Source organism: Motacilla alba, chromosome 1 (genome assembly GCF_015832195.1).
Source record: "Motacilla alba alba isolate MOTALB_02 chromosome 1, Motacilla_alba_V1.0_pri, whole genome shotgun sequence".
NCBI classification, from domain to species: domain Eukaryota; kingdom Metazoa; phylum Chordata; class Aves; order Passeriformes; family Motacillidae; genus Motacilla; species Motacilla alba.
The window spans coordinates 12368553-12393317 of NC_052016.1; the positions used below are offsets into that span (position 1 = coordinate 12368553).

The 24765-nt window shown below is 40.8% G+C and overlaps 1 protein-coding gene across 1 annotated transcript in view; it reads left to right on the forward strand.

The window, feature by feature from the left end:
• The first annotated feature begins 7343 nt into the window (after positions 1-7343).
• The window catches only part of CRYBG3 (crystallin beta-gamma domain containing 3), an 81864-nt gene continuing 64442 nt past the window's right edge, over positions 7344-24765 (forward strand). Inside the window, exons 1-2 of the mRNA XM_038146758.1 lie at positions 7344-7734; positions 21522-21600. Of these exons, the coding sequence (XP_038002686.1) occupies positions 7406-7734; positions 21522-21600 (408 nt within the window). The 5' untranslated portion in view covers positions 7344-7405. The remainder of the gene's footprint in view (positions 7735-21521; positions 21601-24765) is intronic.

Genomic DNA, 24765 nt, shown 5'->3' on the forward strand with positions numbered 1-24765 from the left:
GTGTCTACTTACTGGTGTAATGAGTAACAAATGGAATCAATGAACCAGAAAGTGGGTGTTGTTTTCAGTGATAACAATATTCCAAGGATTTTGTTCATCCTGTATTACATCATCAGTGGATTACATGAAAGCATCTTGGACCCAATTTAACATTTCTGTCTGTGAGGTGATGATGTTGGCTTGTCTTTAATTCTTGCTTTAGAGGAGTAAGGACTGGTGAAGGGTTTCTTTTCAAGGGTGGAATGTTTCTGCTGGGAAAGTTGCTGGTTTTCTCTTGTAATATTTGTTTTTAGCCCCGTTTTTCAAGGCAGTTTTTTACATCCTTAGGTAGTTTTCAACAGCAAAGTGTTACTCTGTTTTGAGATGCCTAGAACCTGTGTGTAATTGTTTTCTAAGTCCTCCACTGAGCTTTAAATCAAGAGCAAGTTAATGCTGTAAAAAAATTTTGGCAGCAATTTCAAAGCAGGCTAAACTGATTTATAAACTAATCCAATCTAGTGGTTAGAAAGTATTGCTGTATTTTGCAGTTAAGTTTTGAGTCTTACTATTTCTTTCATTGGTACCATTATAACATAAGATCAATCACTATTATGTTAGAAAACAATTGTAGAACAGCCACTTTAGTGCTGATTCACCACTATTATTATAGATACATATAATATAATAAAGCTATGTTGTAGTAACTTTACAGTTCCTGGAAATTAAGACATAAAGGCAAAATCAAGTCATTCAGGTTGTAGGAATACTTTTAAGTACCAAATTTCCTTTTCACCCATTCCATAAATGTTAAAGTACTACTTATTTCTCTGTCTACTCTGTCATGCAATGATTTTTAAAAAGCATTAAAACCCCCTCTTTTTGTGGGTGACAAGTCTCATGCTTTCCTTCAGGTGTGTGTTCTGTCATCATGTCAAGTAACGCATTTAAGTAAGTCCTTAATTTATGCAGAATACAAACCATCTGTGTGATTTCTTAAAGGCTGTAGCAATACCTGAGTTGTGAGGTGAATTGAGGTGATCTGATACTGGCATCAAACTAAATAGGAATACATCAATCAGTTCCTAATGTAAAGAAAAATTGACAGCTTTATCCAGAGAATTGATTTACCCCAGAGATAATGCGAGCCTTTATTTTCAGCAGCAGTTCAGCACGCCCTGAAAATTGGAAAATACAGAGAACCTCTACTGTTCATGAACTACACTAAGTGCACTCTCTAAATACCATCTCCCATTGTAGAGCAACCCTTTTAGTCTTAGTCATATTTTGTTGGACTAGAGCTGTGCATTAAATACAGAAAATATTTCTAAACAACAACATCAGATAAAAAGACTGTTGCAGGCTCATGTCCCCAGTAAGCAGACATTTCCTTGTGATGGCGTTCACTTTGCTGAAAAAGCTTTTCTGCCTTGACTTTACTGATAATGAATGCTTGAGTGAGGAAACATGGATTACTCAGAATTTTTGTTCTGGGGTATTAAAAGAAATCTTTCCTCTGTTAAAAGTTTCATTGTGTTTGGCTTAAAAAGAAAAAATAAATTAATAAAACTCAGAAAACAAATGAGAGTGGGGGGGGGGGGTCAGTTATGCTGTTACTTACCCAGCTAACCAGGCAAAGTCTGATCATTGGTAACTTGAATTCTTACAAATTTGGCTTTTGAGATTTCTTTCTTACCCTTTTTCTGTGTGTTACACAGACTGTTTACTGTTATGTGGAACTTGTGTGCCAAGAATTAGACTCTGTTTTTCTGTTTGTTCTGTAATAAGATTGAAGTATTTTCTCCCTGTTTGGAATAACTTATGGATATAATTTGCATATATAAGAAAAGATCTCTTCTTTGTTTTCTCTCTCTCTCTCTTTTTTTTTTTTTTTAATTTCTTACTGTGAGCTTAAATGGAGAGGAAAATAAGTTGTTCCATGAAACCAGATGGGATTCTGCAACATTAGCAGCCAAAAGCTTTTATGATCCTGTTTGGCTCGATCCATAAGAATTCTCCTTGTACTTAGAGTCATTTTTATACACATATTTTGCACTCCAGACACTAAAGATGATTATTCCTTTCAGAATATGCTTACACACATGCTCAGTATGAATATGGTAAGAGGTTACTTTATATATATACGTTCTAGTTTTCAAACATTTTAAATAATATTTCATATTATTTAATATTACGATATTAATAGTCCAAGAACATTGGGTTTAAAAATATTCTGTGTTGTGAAATCCAGCAGGAAAGACAAGGGGCAAAATTGGTGTGTCTGCAGTCAGTGGTTCTAGGAAGCCTTGGGGTCCAGGGACTTGTTTTAGGAAATCTTTGAAAGATAGTTAAGAAAGGCAAGTCTGCTGTCCAGAGGCTTAAATTTACTGTACATAGGCTTGTACAACAATTTAAAACTGGCTAGTAAGCTGCAAGTTTAAAAATGTACTTTTATGTACATGTATGGAAATACGGTAAGGCCATTAAAATAGTAATTTGATTTTATATTTGTAGGTGAAAAGGTGTAGAAAAGGTGTATTAGAAAGGTGTATATTAATTTTTAACCACACATCTGATATTCAAAAGACATTCTTGGTGGAAAAGTGTTAAATTAATTACAATGTGTAAGTAGCTGGTAATGTATTTCCTGGATTTCTTTTATTTGCATGTAAGATACCTCTTTTGAAAGCTCTTGCATTCTTATGAATACTGAATCATTTGTGCTGCTTTTTACACTATCTGCAATATATGTTAGACTTACAGCTTACTGAAGCACTTTTTTTTAATCACAGTTTTTTGTGGAAGGCTGATGGTGAATAGACAGATTGCCTTAGCAGGTGAGCAGACTCAGAGCAGGATGGTTTCACAGAGACCTCATTATATGAAGTGCAGACTTTCCTGAGCTCTAGTTAGGGTAGGGTGGTTTGCAGTCATTAATTTGGTAAGAGGACAAGTGAGCTTAATCTTTATTTCTGATTCACACAAGTATAATTGATATGAGGTGCTGTCAAAAACATCTTGGGAGCCTCCCAGACAAGCTGTGCTAATCAGCTGAAAGTTGTCAAATCTTTTGGAATTAGGTACATACATCCCACCACAGTATGAGGCTTCTGAGTGCTTTTTGTTCCATGCCCAGGTGCAGTGAAAGTCTGCTTTAAAAAAGATTCTGTAGGTGAGTTGGTGGTTTCTTATTTTGTACTTAACAGTTAGTTTCTCCTTTTAGCACTTTTGCCACTGGGCATGTGTAGATGTCACAAATTTACAAGTGAAAAACAAATAGAGTGGAAAACAAAGAGAAGAAGCTTTCCAAAAAGATGATTTAAAGATTTTAATTCCTAGACTGAACTTTGGCCATAAGTATTTTTGGCCCACGATTTTTGGGTAAATCTTACCCAAAATAATAAAAAACACAGTTATGGGTCTCAGAAGCTGCTGTTTAACCCCATGAGTCATTTCCAGCTGTCTTCTTCAGACATGAAGGCATTTGAACAAGAGCAGCTGACCACATGGCTGTCTTTTAAACCATTTTCAGTAAATCAAATGGAGGAACTGTGTGTTTACAGTAAAGGATGAGGATTGCTGGAAGCTGCACAGCACATACTTTATAGCAGGAGGTCATGGCTAGATAGAAAATAATCCTAGAAATCCTTGCTAACATCCTTCATCTGTGTAATAATGTAGCCAAGACACAACTCTTCCATTTTGTTGGTCACCTTCATTTTAAAGTATGGATTAGAGATTTAAAAGTCATCTAGGTTTGTTTCAATATCTGGACAACATTGTGAAAAATGGCAAGAAATATTATACACCATGACTCCTTTATATGTATTTATTAAGTCATGGTCTCGTGGCACCTATTAAAAATCTTGCCGTAATGGATTATAAACTGGAAAGGAAAAAGATAGGTAAGGGCCTGTTCATTTTTAAAATACTGTTGCTATTTATGCCACATCTACCTGCAGACATGTTCTGTAAGAGCCTGGAAAATGGGAGTGCTTATTAACAAGAAAAAGTAGCACAGGTCAATAAAATACTTTGATAGATAAATGCATTAACACGTATGAAATGGAAAACTGAACTTTGCTTATGCATAGCAGAGTTGCATCTCAGAACACAAGAGCACTTATTGTTGTTGTGGTCCAACAATGGAACCAGTTTGAGAATGTTGTTTTCGTTTACTGGTTGTGTGAAATGTGCTTGCAGGCAAAATGTTTCATTTGGAGGTTTTAAGATTACATTTCTCCCCTAGTTATTACTTTAATGTATCCAGGAAGTTTTAAAAGAAGGGTTTGAAAGGAGGGCTCCTTCTAAACCAGCATGATGGAAATTTGCTTTCCTTTTTGGTATCCAAACAAAACAAAAGATTTGACTCAAGATTTTAAGAACCCGTAAAAAGGAGGAAATACAAAAAGCACAATTAAAATTTCACCATCTGCTCACTCTAAATCAGCAAGGAGAAGGGGGAGGTTTCCCTTCTGCGCAACCATTATAATCAGAATTGCAGTAGAAAAATTAAGTGGATGTGGAATAGGCACAGCACCCTCCCCTCTTTTACTTGACATTTCAAGTGACACTCTGGGCAGGATGAATTATGAAAAAAATGCATTGAGAGCCCCTGCTTGACATTTTCCTCTTCTGTACAATTCTATCCCTCTGCAACTGTGTTTTAATGGTTTCTGCCTGCGTTTGGTGCTGCCTTATTACCTAATGTGGGCCACATGTGAGCACTTTAATCTGAGGCGGAAAGGAACCTGTTTGCCCCATCTGTTTTGGCTTGCACGTGTTGGTGCTGCTGTTAAAGCTGGCAGCTGTGCTAATATGCGAGGCGACCTGCCACATGGCAGATACTGCAGCTTTGGGTAAAAGCTTCCCTTTCCCCCCTTTGCTGGAAGTCTAGGTGGCTAAAGTTCCCTTTCTATTATTTCAAATGTGTCAGAACTATTTACTTGTAGGTCATGTGATACTCAATTACTCCAGCGTACAAAAAAAAAAAAAAAAGAAACAGAAAAGGGATTCTCTAAGGTGCGCCATGTCCATCTTTTATATTGATACAGTTTTACTATGTTGATTCGTTTTTAACATTTTCATTATTTGTCTGCAATAGAGCTGTCATTTTGTAGGTTCCTGTATTTTCTGCTTTTAGATGCAGTGAAGAAAGGAGGAACAGATTTGAGCACAAAATGTTGCTGTTTGGGATTAGCATTTCTGATTAGCTTGGCTCTTTGTTCTTGGACAAGCAGAGCCCTGGTAATGCTTCGTGCTGCCCTGTGGTGCCCCTCTGGGCACATGTGGACAGCCTTTGGATGCAGCAAGTTGTTCTGACTGCCTCTGTGTGTGCAAACCACTCACCATATTATGCTTAACTACATCCTGAGGTGATTATGAGGATTAATTAATGCTTAAATCCTTTGAAGACACCGGATGCTTTATAAATGCTAATTATTATATTCAGGTTTGCTACCTTGCTATTCAGGGATTAGATCTTCCTTAAGCAATAGGTAGGGAAGCTGTGAGATGTGTGTGGCAAAGAAGAATTAAAAGTAATAAACAGTCACGGAGAGCCTAAGCCTCCCTGCAGCCTGTTTGTGCAGTCCTAATAAATTGCCACTTTTCTAATTTAGTTTTGGAGTCTAATTACTTCTATTTTGAATGTCAGAAGGAGTGTCTCCTCTATAATGTTTCATTGGGAGCTGCTGTTACATTTTGCAGTTTTAACCCCCAGTGCCATTTCTGTGAGAATTGGCAACTATGTGTAGGTACTCTAAAAATGTGGCTTCTTGTTTTCCTCTATACTGTTCTGGAATGAAACATTCCATGGCTTTGTGCAAAGCTTGGGGCATCTGTATCACTGAGAGAACTGTCTGCTCCTTGTCTGGACACTGAAAACTGAGCAGAACCTTGTGTACTAAGTGCTGGTCCCCTGAATAAGGTTTATGACTGGTTTCTATTCTGTGAGAAAGCTACTTTTTGTAACCTGTGATCCAACCAGCTAGTCCCAATTCTGACTGGTTAAAAAATTAAGTGAACGTCCAATATCCAGCTGTGTCTGTGTTTTTAAATTCCACATCAAAGCTATATGAGACTTGGACTATACAAAGCAGAGCTGTTTGCACATTTCTTAAAGATTTGTTCATAGCCGAGGAAGGAAAAAGAGGACAGAAAAGCAGACAGTAAGTTTTTTTCAGGCTGTTTTATTGCCGCTGCTCTGCGGATGGGCCTAGAGTACCAGCTTCATGTCTGCCTGTCACAATGACAGAGTGGTTAAGAAAGAGGTTTGCGTATGGATCCAGGTGAACAAATGGAAAAAACCTTACAGAAGAGAGGACATCACTGACACAGGTTACCCAGAGACCTTGGAGTTGGAGATATTCAAAAGCCATCAGGCCACAGTCCTGGGTAATCTGCTCCAGGTGGTCCTGGTTAAGTAGGGGATTGGACCAGGTGACTTTCTTAGATCCCTTCCAACCTCAACCCTTCCACAGTTCTGTGAGATGGCTCAGAGCAAAAAGGAGCTGATAGGTGTAAGGTGGAGGCAGTCACAAAGAACAGCAGAGATTTTCACAAAGATAAGAAAGTGTAGTTCTGAATTTAAAATCCTTGTGTCAAGGTTGGTCTACTTTACCAATAACTTACACTCAGTAAATCATTAAGGTTTTGTGCATCACCTTGATCTACAAAATGAGGATAGTATTTGTCACTGTGCTGTTGCAATGACAAGGTCATCTGTAGGTGTAGTTTGATGTTAAGTCAAGGGTAGCCACAACTCTTAGAAGGAGCAAAATGAAGGGTTTGGTATTAAAAAGCCCAAAACCAAACAAAAAACTAAACCAAATTCCTTTCTAGGAAGTAAACTTTTTAAAAGACACGACAGTCCCTTTCTTCCAAGCCACTTTTCGTCAGCAAGTGTGGTCTGACTGTATCCTCAAGTGACAGAAAGAGGGGAGAGCTGAAGCCGCAGCCGCTGCTGCCGTGTGCCTCCGTTCGATGCCAGTGTTTACAGCGCTGGGCAGCAGGCACAGATGCTGTGGCAGCCGCGCTGTGCCCGGGACAGTGCAAAGCCAGTTCCTGACTTTGCACGGACAAACGAGTGCAGGATCTCCAAGCTGGCGTGCCTTACAAAGCACTAGGCTGGCGCTGGCGTTTGCACTCAGTCAGGACTGCAGATTCTCAAGGCTGCCTAACCTTTTTCTTCAGAGGTTTGTTGTTTTGTTTTGGCTTTTTTTTTTTTTCCTTTTTTACCTCTGATCTTTTCTCTTTGTTCACGCTAATTATGACCCATTAACTTAAAAAAAAATAAAAAAGGCAACAAACCCAAACCAAACACAGCAGCGGCGCGGCGGGCCCTCCCCCTCCGCGGCCCTCGCTTCCCTCCGCGGCCCTGGGCGCTCGGCAGGGCAGGGGCCCGGCCGTCCGGCCTGCCGGGGCGCGGATGGGGCTCCCCCATCTCCTCCAGCCGCTGCCACAGCCACCCCCCGTCTCCGAGCGCGGCTCTCCCGGCCCGCCCCGCCGGCAGCAGGGCGGGGGCGCGGAGCGGCGGCTCCTCCCCGGGGCGGAGGGACGCGCTCGCCGCCACCCGCCTGCCGCCGCCGCGGGGACTGGGTGCCGGGCGGCTGCTGGCGGCGTCTCCCGTCCCGTCCGGTCCGGTCCGGTCCCAGGGATGTCCGGCGGGGGCAGCCGGCGGCGGGCCGGCCCCTCCTGGCACAGCACTTTCTCTCGTTTCTTTTCCAGGAGCCCACCCGGCGAGGGGGCGGCGAACAGGTACGCGGGGCACGGGGGCGGCGCGGTGCCACCTGCGCGGCCGGGGGACACCGGCGGACACGGGGGGCGCGGGGCCGAGCGGGGCCCCGGGCCGCGTTGCGACACTGCTGGGTGGCGGGGCAGCGGGAGGAAGCGAGCGTTCCCCGCGGGGAGCCCGCGCGTCCCGGGGCGGCTCCTGGGACGGCGGCGGGGCGGCGGCGAGTCCGGGGGAGCTGCGGAGCGGGCTGGGTGCGCGGCTGACAGCTGCTGCCGCGGTCGGGAAGGGCGGGCTGTCCTGGGGCAGCGCTGCCGTGCGGGCACGGCTGCTGCTGGGCGCTGGGGAGGGGGGACTCGGGGGCTCCCGGGAGATGTATCGAGCACCCCCGGCCCCGCCAGGCTCGGCGGAGCCCCGGTAGAACCTGCTGGGAGTAGCGCACCCCGCGGCTCCTCCGCCGCCGCGGTCAGGGTCCTGTGGCCCGGGTCGCAGCCCCTTCCTCGGGGACTGAAAGGAGAGCAGGGCGCTGAGGGCTTTGAGGGCTTTGTTTGTTTGTTTTTCCTTCTCAGTTTTAACGCTGGTAGTTTTCTTTTGGACTGGTGTAAATCAGGCGTTAATGCAACATAAATATTACTGATGTGTTTAAGTCTCAATGCAAAATTTGTGGTTTATGGAAACTTCGTTATTAATAATTTTTTTAGTGCAGGGAGACTTTACAAGATGAAAAGGTTTGGAAACTTCTTGTGTATTTGTTCCTCTTCCTTTTTTTCTTTTTTTTTTTTTTTCTTTTTTTTTTTTTTTTTTTTTTTTTCTTTTTTTTTTTTTTTTTATTCTGGTGGCTGATTGCCTGCAACTTGGAAAGAAGCACAGATAAGTTTCCTTTAGTTTCCCAGGCAGCCTTATTGTCAGCCCAAGTTAACGAGCATATTTCTGTGGTGAAAAGGTGTTAACTGCTTAGGCCTTTCTTCCTCAGGTGTAGTATTTATTTTTGCTTTTAACATGTTGGTTTTAATCTGAGTCATTCTTGATATAGGGCATAGGTTTGTGTTTAAACTGACAGAGAGTAAATGCTGTTTAATCAGATAGACAGTGGCTATCGCAGTAGTTCTTTAAGTGAAAAGCTGTAGGATCTTGTGTTGCGTATTGTCAGCAATCATGGAAAATAGAAGAGCCTATTGGTCTTTTGCACTGACCATCTTCAACAGTCTTGTAAATGCACCATGAGGATTTTTAACTTTGCGGGGTTTGTTTCACTGTAAGCATGTGACATGCTAGTACACCACCAAGAATCCACTGGTCTTTTTTGAGCAGAAAATGTTGGGGTATTTTATTTCATGGAAAAAAGAGATTGGGAGCAAGGCTGCTGAATCAAGGCCATCTTTACAATTGCTGGAATAGCCTGGCTGTTTTGTCTGGTGGGGGTGGTTAAGATATGGGAGAAGGCGAAGGTTTGGATCTGGCTGAGGACCTGGAGAGGCAATAGGACAGGTTTAATCGGATGACGCCTTGCCAGCTCCCTACAGCTGTGGTTTGGGATAACCAAAAAAGCCTAGCGGTCACCTCGGTGAGGAGGAGAGTGATGCCGCCTCAGTGCACTACATGGCCGATCTGTAGGTAGCACTCATGGCAGACCTACTCCACTTTTAACTTGAGGCTGCAGTCTAATCTCTATCCCAATCACAGTTTCATTTCCTGCAGCCGAGAGCCTTTTTTTTAATTCGGAAGCTGGGCTAGTCCGCGCAGATAGGCAAAGGCTCGGGCCCCTCGGCCTCGCATGTTGAGCTCCTCACGAGGTTCGCTGCAGGGCGGAGGCCGTGACTCCTTCCCGGAGCGCAGGCAAGCGAGAGCCCTGGCCATCACAAGTCCCATTTGGTATGTTAAGGAGCTTTTCCTTGTTGTGCCGGGCTGCAGCGTGGCACGTTCGTCAGGAATGCTGACGTTCTCGTATTTGGTTTCCAGTGGCAGCCTTGTTCGCAGATTAGCGTAATTGCATACATTACCCAGCGCCGGGCTGGGATGAGTGCCGCAGGTTCGCTCCTCGTGTTTGTTTAGCCAGCTCGGCCGTGCGGCAGAATGGATCGGTGAACAAAGCCGGAGTGCGGGGAGAGGGGACCAGGGCTGCCCTGCGTGTTTGTTGCGAAGGTGTGGAGTGCGTGGGCGAGTTGGGGAATGCAGCTTTTGTGAAGGGCTAGGAGAAATGTATGCACCGGCATGGAATCCCCTTCAGGTTATTGGTGGGATATATGCTAGAACCAGACCAAGTTTGATAGATATATATGTGTGTATATATAGGTAGATAGAAAGATATATATATATATATATATATATATATATATAAACTTTTTATGGAGGTATTTTACTTACTGATGGGTTTCAAAAAGTAGAAGACCTGAGTAGAGGGGGAGCAGTTTATAACATACACCCTGTGTGTGCCTGCACCGACCTCTGGAGACATGCATCATGCTTGATGCCTCTGCAGAATGTGATGGTTTCCTAAGTTATAAAAGCATGCAGAAATGATCCTCTGTCCGTCCAAAAGTCATTCTCTGTCTGCTCCTACAAATTTGGCAGTGGTGGGTGGATGGAAGCTTCCAGCTTTCCTTCCCCCACGGGCAGAGCTCCCCTCTTGCTCCAGACCCTGTTCAGATTTACCTCTAAAAACCACAAGAACCAAAACCCAAACCTACTGTGACCCTGGTTTAAAATGGGAGGAAGGGGACTGGGGGGAAGTTACGTAGTTTGTTAATCAGTGTCTTGGACTCAGAATTCTGAGAACCTCATTTGACAAAAAGCTCATGTGAATAACTTGCCCTTAGAGCAATTTGTAGTTCTGATGAACATGAGACTTGCTGGAGGCTTGCTTGTGGAAAAATTAGGCTGCACAGGTTAGTTGCAAGTTTTGTGGCAGCAAAAAGCACAGCACATGCCTTAGGAGTTCACTTGGTTTTTACATAAAATGTAGCCAAATGGAAAGCATCTCCCACCCAGTGCTTGCCTGCTGCTTAAGTGTGTTCTTGGGGCTGCTTTAAATGGCTTCAGTGCTCTTCATCCCAGGTCTTTATCATTGACTTCCATCAAAGGTAGTCATTATGCTGTACTGGACTGTTTGATATTTTCAATCATACACAATTGGTTATTGGTTGCCACAGTGTTTGTCCTGGAGCAGTCTAAATCCCCAGGGTGACAAAACCCAATTGCATTTTCACTATTCTAATAGGAGTCCTACATTTTTAATTTTTATTTTTTTTAACAAATACATGTGTCTTTAGTTCATCTGGAAGCAGACACAGCTTTTACACTACACTGTAAGCCTACACTGTGGATTCTTTCAGAAATATGTGGTTTCTGTGGCCGAGTAATTGTTCTTTTGTGAATAAATGTGACCTTTCAGGGGGGTGTGACACTTTTTACTGAGGTACTGTCAAAATGTCCTTTGGACTATGGGTGCATTTTATTAGATATTCTGTGTAGTGTTTAGCAGGTTCATTTCAGATTCCTCTTTTTCTCTCCAAGCACTGTTGGCTGGTCACAGAACTACCAGTGCAAATTTGGTTTGTCAGGATATTTTGTCTGCCTTGCTGAAGTATACCAGAGACACCAAACAGGGAAGAGCAACCTTTTATCTGGTTTAGAGGGATTTTGGGGGGCTGATTTGTTTGCTGGGATTTTTTTTTTTTTTTTTTTTTTGCTGTGGTTGTTGTTCTATTCATCCATTAGTATCTTACTGAGAGCTTTCAGAGACGAAGAACTTTGTTTATTCTGCCTGAGGAGAGATTAGAGAGTCATTTTCTTCCTTTGGGACTGCCAGTCATTGTTCCTGTTTACAAAGAACATGTATTTTTGTAGTTGTAAAAACTATGCATTTGAGGGACTGCTGGAAATTGATGGAAAAGGGAGTAATAAATTTCAAACCTAGTTCTTCTGAAATTGCTACCTCCTGGCTGGGTTTGATTCAGATGCCATTGGCATCTTTGAAGAAATCCGTTGTCTGCTGGAAAAATCAGTCTCTGCTTTCTAATAAAGAACCTTTTACTTTCAAAAACTAGAGCAGGATTCTTTGTCTTGTTGTTAAAATACAGCTTGTTTATGAGTCTACATGAGGGATGGTGGTTTGTGGAACCAGCAAGGGCAATACTCCAACCATGCAGAAGAATTCAAATTAGATTTGCCTAAGTAAGGTGCATTATGAAAATTTTTTGTACATTTGTTAATTTGGGGTTTCTTTCTTCCTTTTTGCTTCGTAGATTTTTCTCTTACGGCTTCCATTGCAGGATAATTCAAAATAGTATGAAAGGCCCTGATACAGCAGGGTACCAAAGTGGTTGCCTATAATTAAGCAGGTAAATAGTTCCGTGCGCTCTCGTGGGACTGCCTGCTTGATCAGAACACATACTTGGATGCCTCGTGGGACTGAGACCAGGAGGAGCAGGGCCAGCAGCTGGCCATGTGTGTGAGAGACATTTCCTGAAGGAAATGTTACTAGAGCCTTAATTATAATAGAAGCGCTCCTTGGAAGAAACAAAGCAACATTTTTTCCACTATTTTAAATGTTAACAGCGTTCTCTCCTTTTCCAGTTATTGGCATAAGGGCCAGAGCTAATGCAAAAATATTTCCAAAACAGCTACACGTCTGTGGTTTTAAGGAAGAGTTTTGCAAAGATCAAAACTCCTTGGACTTCTCTTCTAGTGAACAAAAGGCTCCCAGGTGGAAAAAACTTAAGATTCTGAAACATGTTGCTGTGGGGATTGTATTTCTAATTATTGTAACTTCTTAAAAGGGTGGAAACCTAGCTACTGCTTTTAATTTCTGAGGGGCTTTTGGATTTTATACAGTTCAGTTAGTATATGCTATTATACTTGCAGACGGTAGCACAGCGCTGGGTTGCTCAATTCTTCTGGTATATTAATTTTCATTTCTGATATAATTTTTATCTGTTCTAACTGGCTTTGTAACTTTTGAAGACTTGAGGTCGGAAATGTTGCCTTCCTTACTCATCTCACTTTCTCATGTCAGTTTCCAGACACAAGATACATTCTCCAGTAGTGCTGTTATTGTGATTTCATGACTTGCCTTATTTTGAAATAGAATGTTGTTTTTCTGAATGTTCCACTGCTTCTTAAGTTAAAAAAATATTTTTCCTTCTGCTTAAGGAGGTCTTGAGACCTAAGTGTGTAAACACCTTGGGGATCTGCACTTCACCTACAGACAGTGATGTGTTGGGAAAAAATGTAGGAAGAAGTTATTTCGTGTGAGCACAAGAACAGAAGAGGCAGGAAGAATTGTAGTGATAACATACTTTTATTTTAATCATCAGTTACAGGCTGCAAATTTGGCCACAGAACCTATTTTGGTAGGAATGGAAAATGCACATCTTCAAAACAAAAGAGGGAACTTTGGTGTCTGTAGGATGCTTCCTGGTGTATATTTTGTGAGCAAAGATGGGAATTCTGGAGAGTATTTTCTTGGGTTTTCTTCTCCAGCCTAACTAGAAGAGCTTGCTGCACTTTACTGGTGACACCAGTCTCTCTTGCTTGTTTTTTTCTGGGGTGCTTATCCTTAATGAATATTTTTGAAATTCTGATATGCTCCATTTATCAGAACACCAGTTGCTGCTGTTTTAAAGCTACCCTGGATTACTTTTTTTTTTTTTAATATCTCCTATTTTTATGCCATTTTTAAGTACCACTGTCGATCCCCCCACACCGCAAACGTGCCCTTTGCAAACAGTTCTATTCCCCATTAATTCAATAAATTTAACTTCAATAAATGGTTTGTAAATCTGTTTCTGATGTTATACCAAGAGTTTGTGTTTGTGACCAGTAACATATCTATGTCATAAGAATGCTGGAAACTGTCTAACCAATCAGACTGGCAAATAGGGAGCAGATTCCAGAGCAATGTTGGTTACTATGCCTGACAGATGCCAGAAGGAAAACCTTGATGTAATCTGGTATAATCGCACTGCCCAACAGTGGAGTAAGCTCTGCTCAGAAACATTTTTATTTCTTTTTCCCAGCCTTTGTAGGGCTGTTCAGTTCTCTCGCATGTAAAACAGATTAAGTCATTTAGCAAGGGTCATCATATTTATTTTCCTTAGTTCTAGCCTTTAAACTTAAAGGTGCATGTTCAGTGTAACGTCATGGTTTGGTTCTTGAAGTTTTTCTTATAAATTTTCATTGTAAAGTGTGGCCTATCTGCCATTTTTCTGATGTATTTATTTTCTATTAGTTTTAGTTGCTTGTTTCAGTTTTCATTTAATACTAACACATTTTGTGTAGCTGACATAAACCACGCAACACAGCACTGCTATTGCAGAACGTGAAGCTGACCCAGCTTTGCTGCACAAGCAAAGAACAGTATGTAAATCAGCAGCAGAAACAGGTCTGAGAGGAAAAATTATTTCAGTTAAAACAATCTAAATTGCTTATTGCTCTCTGTAATCAAACCAGTTTCGAAATGAGGATAGTTTAATTGAATATAATACATTTTGTGCTATTTCAACACTTACATTAATCAGCAATTGTAACACTTCTTCTGCCTAAGTTCCTGCTTTCTCCTCCTGGCTCCTTTTTCTCCTTCCTTATCTTTCTCTGCTTTCTTTTCCTTTTCCTCCATTTTACTTCTGTATTTTTTTTAAATGAAGTAACAGCTTTGCTTTCCTTTGACCCTCTAATTTCAAACTCAATAACTTGTTTTTATAATTACCATTTGTCCTAATGTCTTCAGTTCATCTCTTCTATGTGTGTGGCCTGAGCTTAGGCACAGAAGCAGCACTCAGAAACTTCACATTTAAATTTCTGTGCAAAATTCTCCCTCTCTCTTTAAGACAAGCCCCAACAGCCTTGCCAGAGACTAGAAGCAGATTTTGTCACTGCTGCTGCTCTTTGGTTTCTCAAGAAGTGTGTTAGCCTGGGAATCTTGCTGAGAAGTTCACTGGAAATTTTTCATTCCAAAGCTTTTCAGAAAAGAGCAACATTGTGGTTTTTGAGGGAAGAGAAACAGAGGAAAGAGGTTTAAATTCATTTAATTCATTGGGGTATTTTTCATCTAAAATGCTAGTGATTTTATTTTCTGTTAAATACTAACATTTTTTAGGTGTCACTTGATGCACAAGCCAATTTTTTGCATCCAGTTGATTTCCTCATGTCTTGTTGCCACTGAGCTTTACAGGAATATTTTCCTTTCAGGTAATTTAACAAATGGTTTCTGTACCCTTGCTCATATTACTGACGGTATGTGCTGAAAGCTTGACTCTTAAAAAATTGACTTTTTAGGTTAGGTTCTGATAGTTATCCTGGCTGCACAGCACACAAATGGCTTCACAAGTGTGATGATAGTGCCTAGAGGAAGGTGTTTCTCTTTAAAGTCTATTTTATTTAGTTGGATTAAAGGGGAAGGATAAAAAAATTTATTTACTAAGTCTCCCAGGCGGCCTGAGAAGTTAATAAACATGGGATTGATTGTAGCATCACTGAAAGATGGGAATTGTCAAGCTCAGTTTTGTTTATGAGATTACAGCTTCACTTGACAAACTGCTAAAATATCATCTTTAGATGCTTAAAACTTTGCATTGCTGCCCCACTTAAAATATTTGCAAGTGCAGTAACAGCAGGCTAAAGCTCAACATACAGAGGATTATAAAAAAAACAGACTTAATAAATAATTTTGTATTTGATCTGTTTGAAGAAAATGAAAAGGATATATTTTTGAATCAATTTAATATCTTCACAGATAATTTAAAAGAGTATGAAACTGTAGCATATGAAGTTTGCAGATGATCTGAGTAAAAAGTATGGAAATCACCATGTAGATGACATTGGAAACAAACTAAGTTGCCATGGTTGGCAGCCAGTTAAACATGAGCTGCCAAAGTGGTGGCTCAGAGAAGAAAATATGATTGTTGGGTGTATAAACAACAAACCACATGTATTCTGTGGATGCTTGGGTTACTGCAGTACTGAGTCCACTTTTGCTGTCCGTGATTTATCATGAAAAAGATGCTGGCAAACTGAAAAGGGCTCTGAAAGGATCTCCAGAACAATTTGATGTCTGGAAAAACTCCCTCGCAGACTAAAGTGAGGTAGCTCAGTGGCATTTAGTTTAGAAATGACAGCATTAAAGTTTGAGGAATGACTCTGCCTCAAGGAATCTAACTGGAAGGGAAATCAGATGTAAGTGCTTCATGTTATAGTAGACCTGTGGCTTCAAGAGGTTATTTGAATCTGAGACGTTTATGATCTGTCCCACATAGATGTAGATTGATGGAGAGATGAGACTTGAATAGTTAAGCCTAATAAGTAGTTAATTTAGTAGTAGTTTACATGGAAAGGTCTTATTTACAAATGTGGTTGTTTTTCCATAGTTTGTTGTTTTTCAATCACGTGTTAAAGGCTTGATGCAGGTCTCCCTTGGTGAAATTTCATAATCTAGATTATGCAGGAGGCCAGCTGCAGTAATCATAAGGGTCTGTATGGCAAGCAGGGTAACTGGTGTGTGTGTGTGTGTATATATATATATACACTTTTTTTTTTTTTTTTTTTAAATTTAAAAGTCTGAATTTTTTTGCAGTCATCTTTTTAATTACCACTCGGAAACTGGGACAAAGAAGAAACCAACACTAAGCAACCTATGGCTCTGTGCCGCTTTATAATAAAAATTTCATTACTACTGCTGGTTTGTGGATATGGTGTGAGAATTCCTGTAACGTGCTGAAACTTCGTTGAGGTCTTGCACATACATATTTGATGTTATTATTAGACTTGTGGATTTCCACTCATTTACATTCTTCGGGGAGGCTCTTGCACAAATGGACTTTAAAGTACTAGGTGATGAAATCCTTGTTTCAATGTTTCTCCATTGAAATATCTTTCTGGAAGGTCAACACTGCACGTGTAACTGTTGGCACAAAGTAAAATTGGAAAGAAGTCATGACATCAGAACCACATGAGGTGTATTTTCAAGAGAGAGATGTTAGCTGTGTTCAGAGAGAAAGGAGAAGCAGGGGTCAGGAGCTGGCATTACACCCCATATTGCTGAAATGAAGAAATAAAGAAAGTGAACCTAAAAGACATCTTTGAGGTTGGGCATTGCTTATTCTGTTACCATTACGAGTCATCACATTAAATGGTTCCTGAGTTAATCTGAGAGGACCAGTTAAAAGCAAGCAATGCCAGCCTTATGTGGTAGCAGGGTGGCTTTGGCTGCTCAGGGAGTCATCTGTCCCTAAGAGAGAGAAGATGGCAAAATGCTGGAGGACTCATCTGGCTGGTCACATGTGGGCTGCATGAAAAATAAATGCTGGAGCTGCTGCATTGGAAGAGATTTGATTCAAAGCCCTGGGAGAAATATATCCACATGTCAACATCCACATGTGCTATGGTGGTGCTGAACTGAGGTTCAGCTTTAGTCAGCTGTCCCCGTTTTCTTAAGGGAGTGTGCATTAATTTCCCCCTTCCCAAACATCAACAGGCTCTGCCTTCTGCTCATAAAAGGAACCTAAAGTATCACAGCAATTACTTTCAGTTTGAAGAACTCTGCGTGTGGTCAGTCTCATCCACACTTGTGTGTTTGTGCTTTATTCCCTGTATGTTTCCTGTAGCTTTTTTTTTTTTTAATCTGTCACAACACATTCACAATCTGCTGCGTGCATAACATGGGTGGGGTGGATTAGCAGAGGAAGAAGGGGATGGGCTTTTAATTTGCAAGTTCTGAGGGATTGTTCTGAAGGACAAGGGTGGAGGAAGCAGACTTCTCACACCATACAGAGATGCTGTGAGGGCCTTTTGAAGATGCGATTGTTTGTAATTGTCTTGTTCTGTTTTTAGAGGCAGTTGCAAAAGACCTTGAAAGCTGTGTACTTTAATATGCTCAATTAAATTGCTTTTCTTTTTTTTTTTTTTTTTTTTGTGGGCTGTAATCCCTCGTGTAATCTCTCTTGTGTGAGCAGCAGTGCAGAATTTGGACATGTCTTGCTCATAAGAATCTCTAACCTCTCTTTCCAAAGTGTAATGATTAAAAGCTTGGACCACAAACCTGCTTCTAGTTCAGACACCACCTGTCCAAGTGATACAGAATGGTCAAAACAGAGGCAGCAGCAGAGGAACAAAAGGCAATAGAAAATGGCACAAAGAAAGGTTTATTGAGAAGATACAAAAGATGCCATTCTGTAACTTAAATTTAATCTTGATTAGTTAGAGAATAAGAGTGATGCTAATCAGGTTAGGCATGCTGGCAAGACAGTAGAAAAAGCAGCAAGACAGCTGAGGAGAAGAAATCCGTCTAACCTTCCTCTAAACCTTCGGTAAAGATTAATCCATCTCTGTTGGATGCACTAATACATAAGAGAAAAAGGAATGTCTAGCAGAAATAGCAACAGAAGGGCAGTAGATTACATGTCTGAGAGGCTTTGGTTTCTAGAATTTATTTGACAGTGTCTTTTTATTTAGTATTTCCATGTCTTTTTTTTCCCTCCCTTTAAATCTATAAAATTAGAGTAGTATCTGTCTAAATATGTAAACAAGTGGTTGTGAAAATTTGTAAGTGATTGCCTGGATAGGTAAGAAGCCTGTGGAAGCAAGTTGGTAGAGATGTTTTCTTTCTTCCTAAGACCACACTTTGTTCTTTTACTTCTTAAAAGCCAAGATGAGTCAATTGATGAGTTAGTAGATGCCTGTTTCTGGGTGTATAATGTTACAACAGTAGTTTGTGAAATACAGAGTTGAAGATTAATTTGTCTTCCTGGCTGGACCAGTGTGAAATGCTCTCCTGAGAGGTGGGCGGTTAAGCATAAGCCTGGCTTTAGATGTGCTCAGCTGGAGAGAACATTGGTGGTACCTGCCATGGCAAAGTGCTCCAGAAAAACATGCTCCAGCTTTTCCACTGCTCTGGAAAAGCTTAAGACTTTCTGGAGCTAAACTTGATAAATACAGCTGTAGCCCTAGGTCACAGTGATGCCGTGGATGCAATGATGAGAAGAGGGAAAGCCCTAAAATTTGTATGGAGTTGTTGTGGGGATTGCTAAGTTGCATTGTGTGAATGAAATGAGCAGTAGCCAGCAGGTTCTCCAGTCCCAGGCACTGAGTGTGGCCCAACCCCTGTGTCTGTGGTGTTTAGGCTGTAAAGGTAACCTTGCCTCTCTGAGAGAAACAAAACCATTTTATTCCAAACAGCCCACGAGGCTGTTTTGCAGCAAAGAAGCTTTTGTGCTGTAAAATTCAAACTGTCTGGTTTCAGAGATCCATTTAGAACTGGGCCCTGGCTAAGGGGAGAAGAGGTTCACCCCAAGCAGCCTCTGTGGTGATGTGAGGGGCAGTGGTTTGTCCTTCCTGTTCCTGCTGAGTCACATTTGTTGCCCCTTCGTTGAGCTGTTGGAAGTCACTGCACTGTAAACTAGATCACAGGCTGGATTTTTCCTTTAGGAAACTCCTGTCCCCCTCTTGCTTTTGTTGAAAAATGTCACCATACTGAGAGCCCTTCTTGGCTGAGTTAAGAGATAACTGAGGTTGAGGAGGAAGGAGTAGAGATTTGTAAAGCTGGTTCTGCTGACAAAGTCAGCGTGTTTGAGGAACTACACCCTAAAGCAAAAGGTTAAGGAATGTAGAAACGCTAGAATATAAACCCTGAAAGGGTGTGGGGAAATGCTTCCAGAGTTAGGGTTATTTTATGGTGGAAAGGAAAGTTTTGATACTTTTTTTTTTACTTGTTGATTTTAAGATGCTTATCTGCTGAATGCATTCTTTCAGTTTTGGTATGTATGCTGTGGAATTTCTATGGCTTGCTAGAAGAAAGTAATTCAGACACGTGTTTGAAATAGAAACAAGAAGTAGGAAAATGAAAAAAGTTTTGGGGAAAAAAACACATGATGTAAAGGGAAGAATATGAGCAAAACAAAGTGATGCAATAATTCAACACTGGTGTAAAGTAGGCTGGCAGGACTTAATGAAAGCAAGGGTCTCATTTGTGGTCTGCAGACCAGTTCCATAAAGAGTGATACACTGAACTTGGAAAGAATGTCTGGTAGACATCAACCTCATTATTCCACTCTCAAGTTCAGGGAATTTTTGTTCATGTCAAATGTATCAACATCAGGAAAAGCCACGTAGATCTGAGAAGGGTGTTTTGGTTTTTAATTTTGTTTGTTTTTTTTTAAACCAACAACCAAACGAAAACTAGGAGAGAGAAAATGTTATGTACAGAGAAACACTTTTATTAGTGTCCCAGGCTGCCCAGAGTGATTGTGACATCTCCTTGATGAAATACATTAGCAGCAGAAGAATTTAATAGGTCAGAATATTAATTCATCTGCTCAGTCTTCCAGGGAGGCAAAGAGCAACAAGGACTTTCATTCTGATGTTCTCCCTGAAAAAGCATCTTTGTGTTTATGAATGCATTAAGGGAGATTACCTAAGGTGATGTGAAAGTACATGGTTTTCGACTTGGAGATGATCTCTAAACATGAGGAAGAAGTTTTTCTTTGATGGATCTGAAAAGATGCGAAAGATCTTGAAAAACTTAATAGCAGGAGAGTTCTACTGTCATTTTTGTTCAGGGAATGATGTTTCTGAGCAGCTGAGAAGGAAACTTACATTTAGTCAGAGTAGCTTTTGCCTTTTGTGTGTGTATCACTGTATACTGAATGCAGATGCCTAATGTGCAACAGGAAGAAAACCTTTCATTTTGGGAGTTTTACTGAGATGTGCTTACCTGTGGTTTACAGTCAGGAGCAGTAGGAGTACAGCAGCACCTTCATTCCTTCTCCAGATCCTGGCAGAATTTCACCAAATTGGTAATAATTGTTTTTATATAAAGAGCTTTCAGTTCATCTCTTCACACGAGTTCAGAAATGAGGGCTTGTGCAGTTTTCAATAGCAAAGTTAAACATTTAAGACTGGTGAAGAAGGATATTCAAAGTGATCATGAATTAATTGAAATTCTTAGTCATATGATATGTTAGCACAAAGTTATTTTTCTTTGTGTAATGGTACACAGTGTAGGAACTGATGTCTATCATTAACATCACCTAATGTTTTCCTTGATAATGTTTTAGTTTTTAAATTGGTTGTAGCATAAAGGTTTTTATTGAAATGTTCTCTGCTGGACTGTGTGTAAGGATTGTTCTAAGAACTGGGATTGTGGGCAGGGAGTTGGTTCCCTTCATTCCAAAGATGAACTCTCAAGAAAATTTGAATGAATTTGGTGAATTTCCCATAAGGACACGTGATTTTGGACTTCTGACTTTTAAAATGGAATAGCAGGCATTGCCTTGGTTATAAACACATACCTGTTGTCTCCTTTCTAAAATTCCTTCTGCATTTGCGTGGCCCATTGGGCATGTTCAGTGAGGAACTGTTCAATGTGGTGGCTGTGATTTGGGATGATTCCACCTGCCAGGAGTACATTCCTCTTGCTCACAGGCCTCAGAATGGGATGTGCCTTTGAGCTGTCAGGTGTGCCAGGTGGTCCTGTGGCAATGAATGCTGCTGTGGTAGATCATTGTTCAATTACAGTTGAAAAATAATACATGGGCATGGAAATCTTGTTATTTTTCATCTGGAAGAGCTGAAATGCTGTGTGCTGTTTCTGAATGCTTGAGTTCGAAAAGCTCTGTATGAGGTGAAACAGTCATTAGGTTCTGTCTTCAGCTTTTTGGGGCTGATAGTTACAATATCTGCGGAGTATGTACTACAGTTTGGAAAATATGTTTTTCTGTCCTTCTAAGTTAAAGCTCTCTTGTGTTTAAATTGAATGTGTTGGCTCTTGAGAGGATTTGAATAATGCAAGTACTCAGCGTTACAAAATATTTTTGTTTTTCAGTTCTGAAAACAAAGGGAGCGCAGCCATAAATTCAAAGAGCAGCCAAAAGGAAAGCACTACCCTGCCTGCACTTTTGAAGGTAAGATTTTTATTGACAAATACTTATTTTAGGTCGAACCTACCACCTCTGCTTGTGACTATTTGTTAGGGTTTTGATGTTGGATGCACTCCTGTACTGCAGCGTGGCACCTGATTGCCATATTCTGGGTTTGGGTCCGATATGCCAGGGTTCTAATGGAGATGCTGAAGACAGAAAAACTGTTTGTGCTTCACATTCTTTAAACAAAATCCACATATTCACTTGCAGGAAAGAACTGGGGCTTCAGTGCATGTTTTCCAGTGAAGAAAAAAACTAATATTTTTATTAAACCATGTTTTCAGGCATTGCTCTAAAGCACCATTTCTGTATAATTTACGAATATCTAACCAGCAAGGCTGTGCTTGCCTGAAGGTCTGCTGGTTCCCAGCCAGAGCACTGTAAGATCTTTGTGCTGAGATTTGTCTGTACGTCGGGTGCTCCTCACCAGTTACCCGTGTTAATCATGCTTGTCTTGTCCTGTAAGTGTTGTACTGCAAGAAAAGGACGTGTTTCTCTGTGATCAGGGCTTTCTCCTGTGGCACTAGACACACCTCTAAAGTTGTGCTTAGGTTCAGCCAAATATCATAAATAATTATTTACAGGACAGGTGATAACTGCTGTCACATCTTGCCCTGCACTGAGCTGTTCTAGTGATCCAGTCACTAAGCAATTTTGCTTGAGTTTTTGTTCCTTTTCTGAGTTTTCTCAGTGCAGTGCAGATAATATCATAGCTGCTTCTCCAAAATGGGCTTGGCTAGTCTGCCATATTTATTTGTAGGCTTCTTAGCACACTTAATCTGAGATTTCTATCCCATGTTGCATTTATTGAGCACTCATGGTGTATGGAGAAGGAAGTGCTCACCTTCTGTAGGGCCCACAGTCCCTGTGTAGTTGCATCCTTAGTATCTAGGGACCATTTGTTTGGGCTTCAGCAAAGTTGGACACTTTGCATTTGCCTCTGCAAAGACCTCAGCAGGGCTATTTTGCTCAATGAAATTCCATTTTGACTGTGGTTTGTCTACAGCAAGGTGGGACACAATGTTTGTTCTGAAGCCGGGTGGATTCACGCCAACTCTTGTCAGTTCAGAGCTCCTGGAAAATGCCACTGCATGGCTTCCTATTACCATAAATCATTGATGTTATGCCTTGGAATGCAGGCAGAAAGGTTTCTGATAAACCAGAGAAGACTCTTATCTACTATAATAGAAAGAAAATTTTCTCAGTTTAAAAAAAAATCTCATTTTTCTGTGTCAGATCAGTGAAAAATTCCAAACCAGATTTTCCTTTGGAGAAGGGTCCACCCCAGGACAGGACCGAGGAAGGGGAAGCATTCAGGATTCAGCACTAGGAGTTGCTTAAAAGGAAGTATGAATAGGGCTAGGTCTCAGGAAAACGCAGGATGTGTAGGTGGAGCAAAGCAAGCATAGCAAGTTTAATTTACCTAAGAGTGTTTCTTTCTTGCCAAAAACTAAATCTGATTAATTTTTTTTTAATTTACAAAAGCCACAATTCTGAGTCTTTCCTGCTGAATCTGTTTCAGTAGTCTTTTACTCAGAACTCATGTTTTTATAACACTATACTAAAAGCTGGTGCCAAAATTAGTGCTGTTAGGTTTTTTTCCAAGTATCTGATCTCCTCCTTGCCTCGCCATAACTTTTTACTTAATTATATTGTTTTAGACCTATGTTAAAAAGCCTAAAACCATGACATTATCTTTGAAATAATACCTGGTGTTTGTATAGGCTTTAGGAAGAAGTTGTGGTTTTCATACTAGTAGAATGTGCTGGCTCTTCAGCTGTACTGAGAGCTTCCTGTCGAATTTTCCTCTTTCTTAAGCTGATCAAAAACATTGTGATATTGAACAGTTTCCTGTGCATAGTAGTGAGTACTTTGAGCAGTCTAAATTTTATCTTATGTGCACAGAAATAACACCTAGATAGTAAAAACTTATTAAAAGGAAGTAGAGAAAGTATTGGTTTTCTGATGCTCCCCCTTGCTACCTTTTCTGAGGAAAATATTTTTCTGGTTTTTCTTCTCACTGCTGTCTCCAGTACACACTTGAAATTTGGTGACGCCACATTGGCCAAAATAAACTGTCTTCTGCAAAGATCACCACACTGCACTTGAGCAGTTGGAGAGAACTGATGCTGTCTTAATTGTGGTGTTGGGATAATCTTAACAGTCTTTTCCAGTCTAAATGATTCTGTGAAAGGTATGATCTGTGTTACTAAAAGGTGCTTCAGGTTTTTTCATCCAGTCATCAAGGTTACTGTAGTCTGACCAAAAAAAAAAAAAAAGTCATGGAAAGTATGCTTTATGAAGAATGTCTGAATCTGTACGTGGATCAGTTTTGGGCAGGTTTCCAAGCATGCCCATGTCTCTGAGCTGTGCTTCTACCTGAGCATTTCAGGTGGATGGCAACTAAAAGTGAAACCATGTTGTGTCGGTGTTTGCTGCACCAAGTTAATGAGCCATCCTATTTCTGATAGACTTCCATGCTGTGATTTTGTATATTCATTGGCCATCTTAGCAGGAGGCCAGGGGCAAAACAGCAGAGGAGCTGCAAGTCTCTGATTTAGCAGCAAAGGTCGAATGTCTAAATTATAACTGACTGGGTGAGTGGAGCTGGGAATTGTGCCGAGCTATGGTAGTTCTTTGACTCTTCTGAGCACTTTAGATACAACTTCTCTACTTTACCCCTGTTATTTTTTCCCTACAATGAAATATTTAGCTCATAAAAGGAGGAAAAAGTATTTTAATATGCCCTTTGAAAATAAAAGAGCTAATTTTTCTGTGCGCCAAGGGGACTTTATCAGTCATCACTTTATCACTTTCAAGAAAATATTACTGAAATGTATTTGCTGTGTCTGTTAATTGATTGCACATAGTACACCACCCCTTCCCAATGTTTATTTACAGATTTTGCTTTGCTTCTGTTTCTTTGAATTAGGGCTGTAAAGGGTGTCCTTTCTGAGTAAACGCTCCGGTTGAGCAGCGTGATTGTTGAACAGATGGTTGTGTGGATGTAAACAGCTCTTGAACTTCATGTTTAGTGTGCTAAGTATCTGCACTGCAGAGTGTCCAGTGCACATTAGTATATCATTAACCTCACTTTTAGTGCTGCAGGGATTTTGTTTTCAAAGGGAATAATGCAGCAATGCTCCC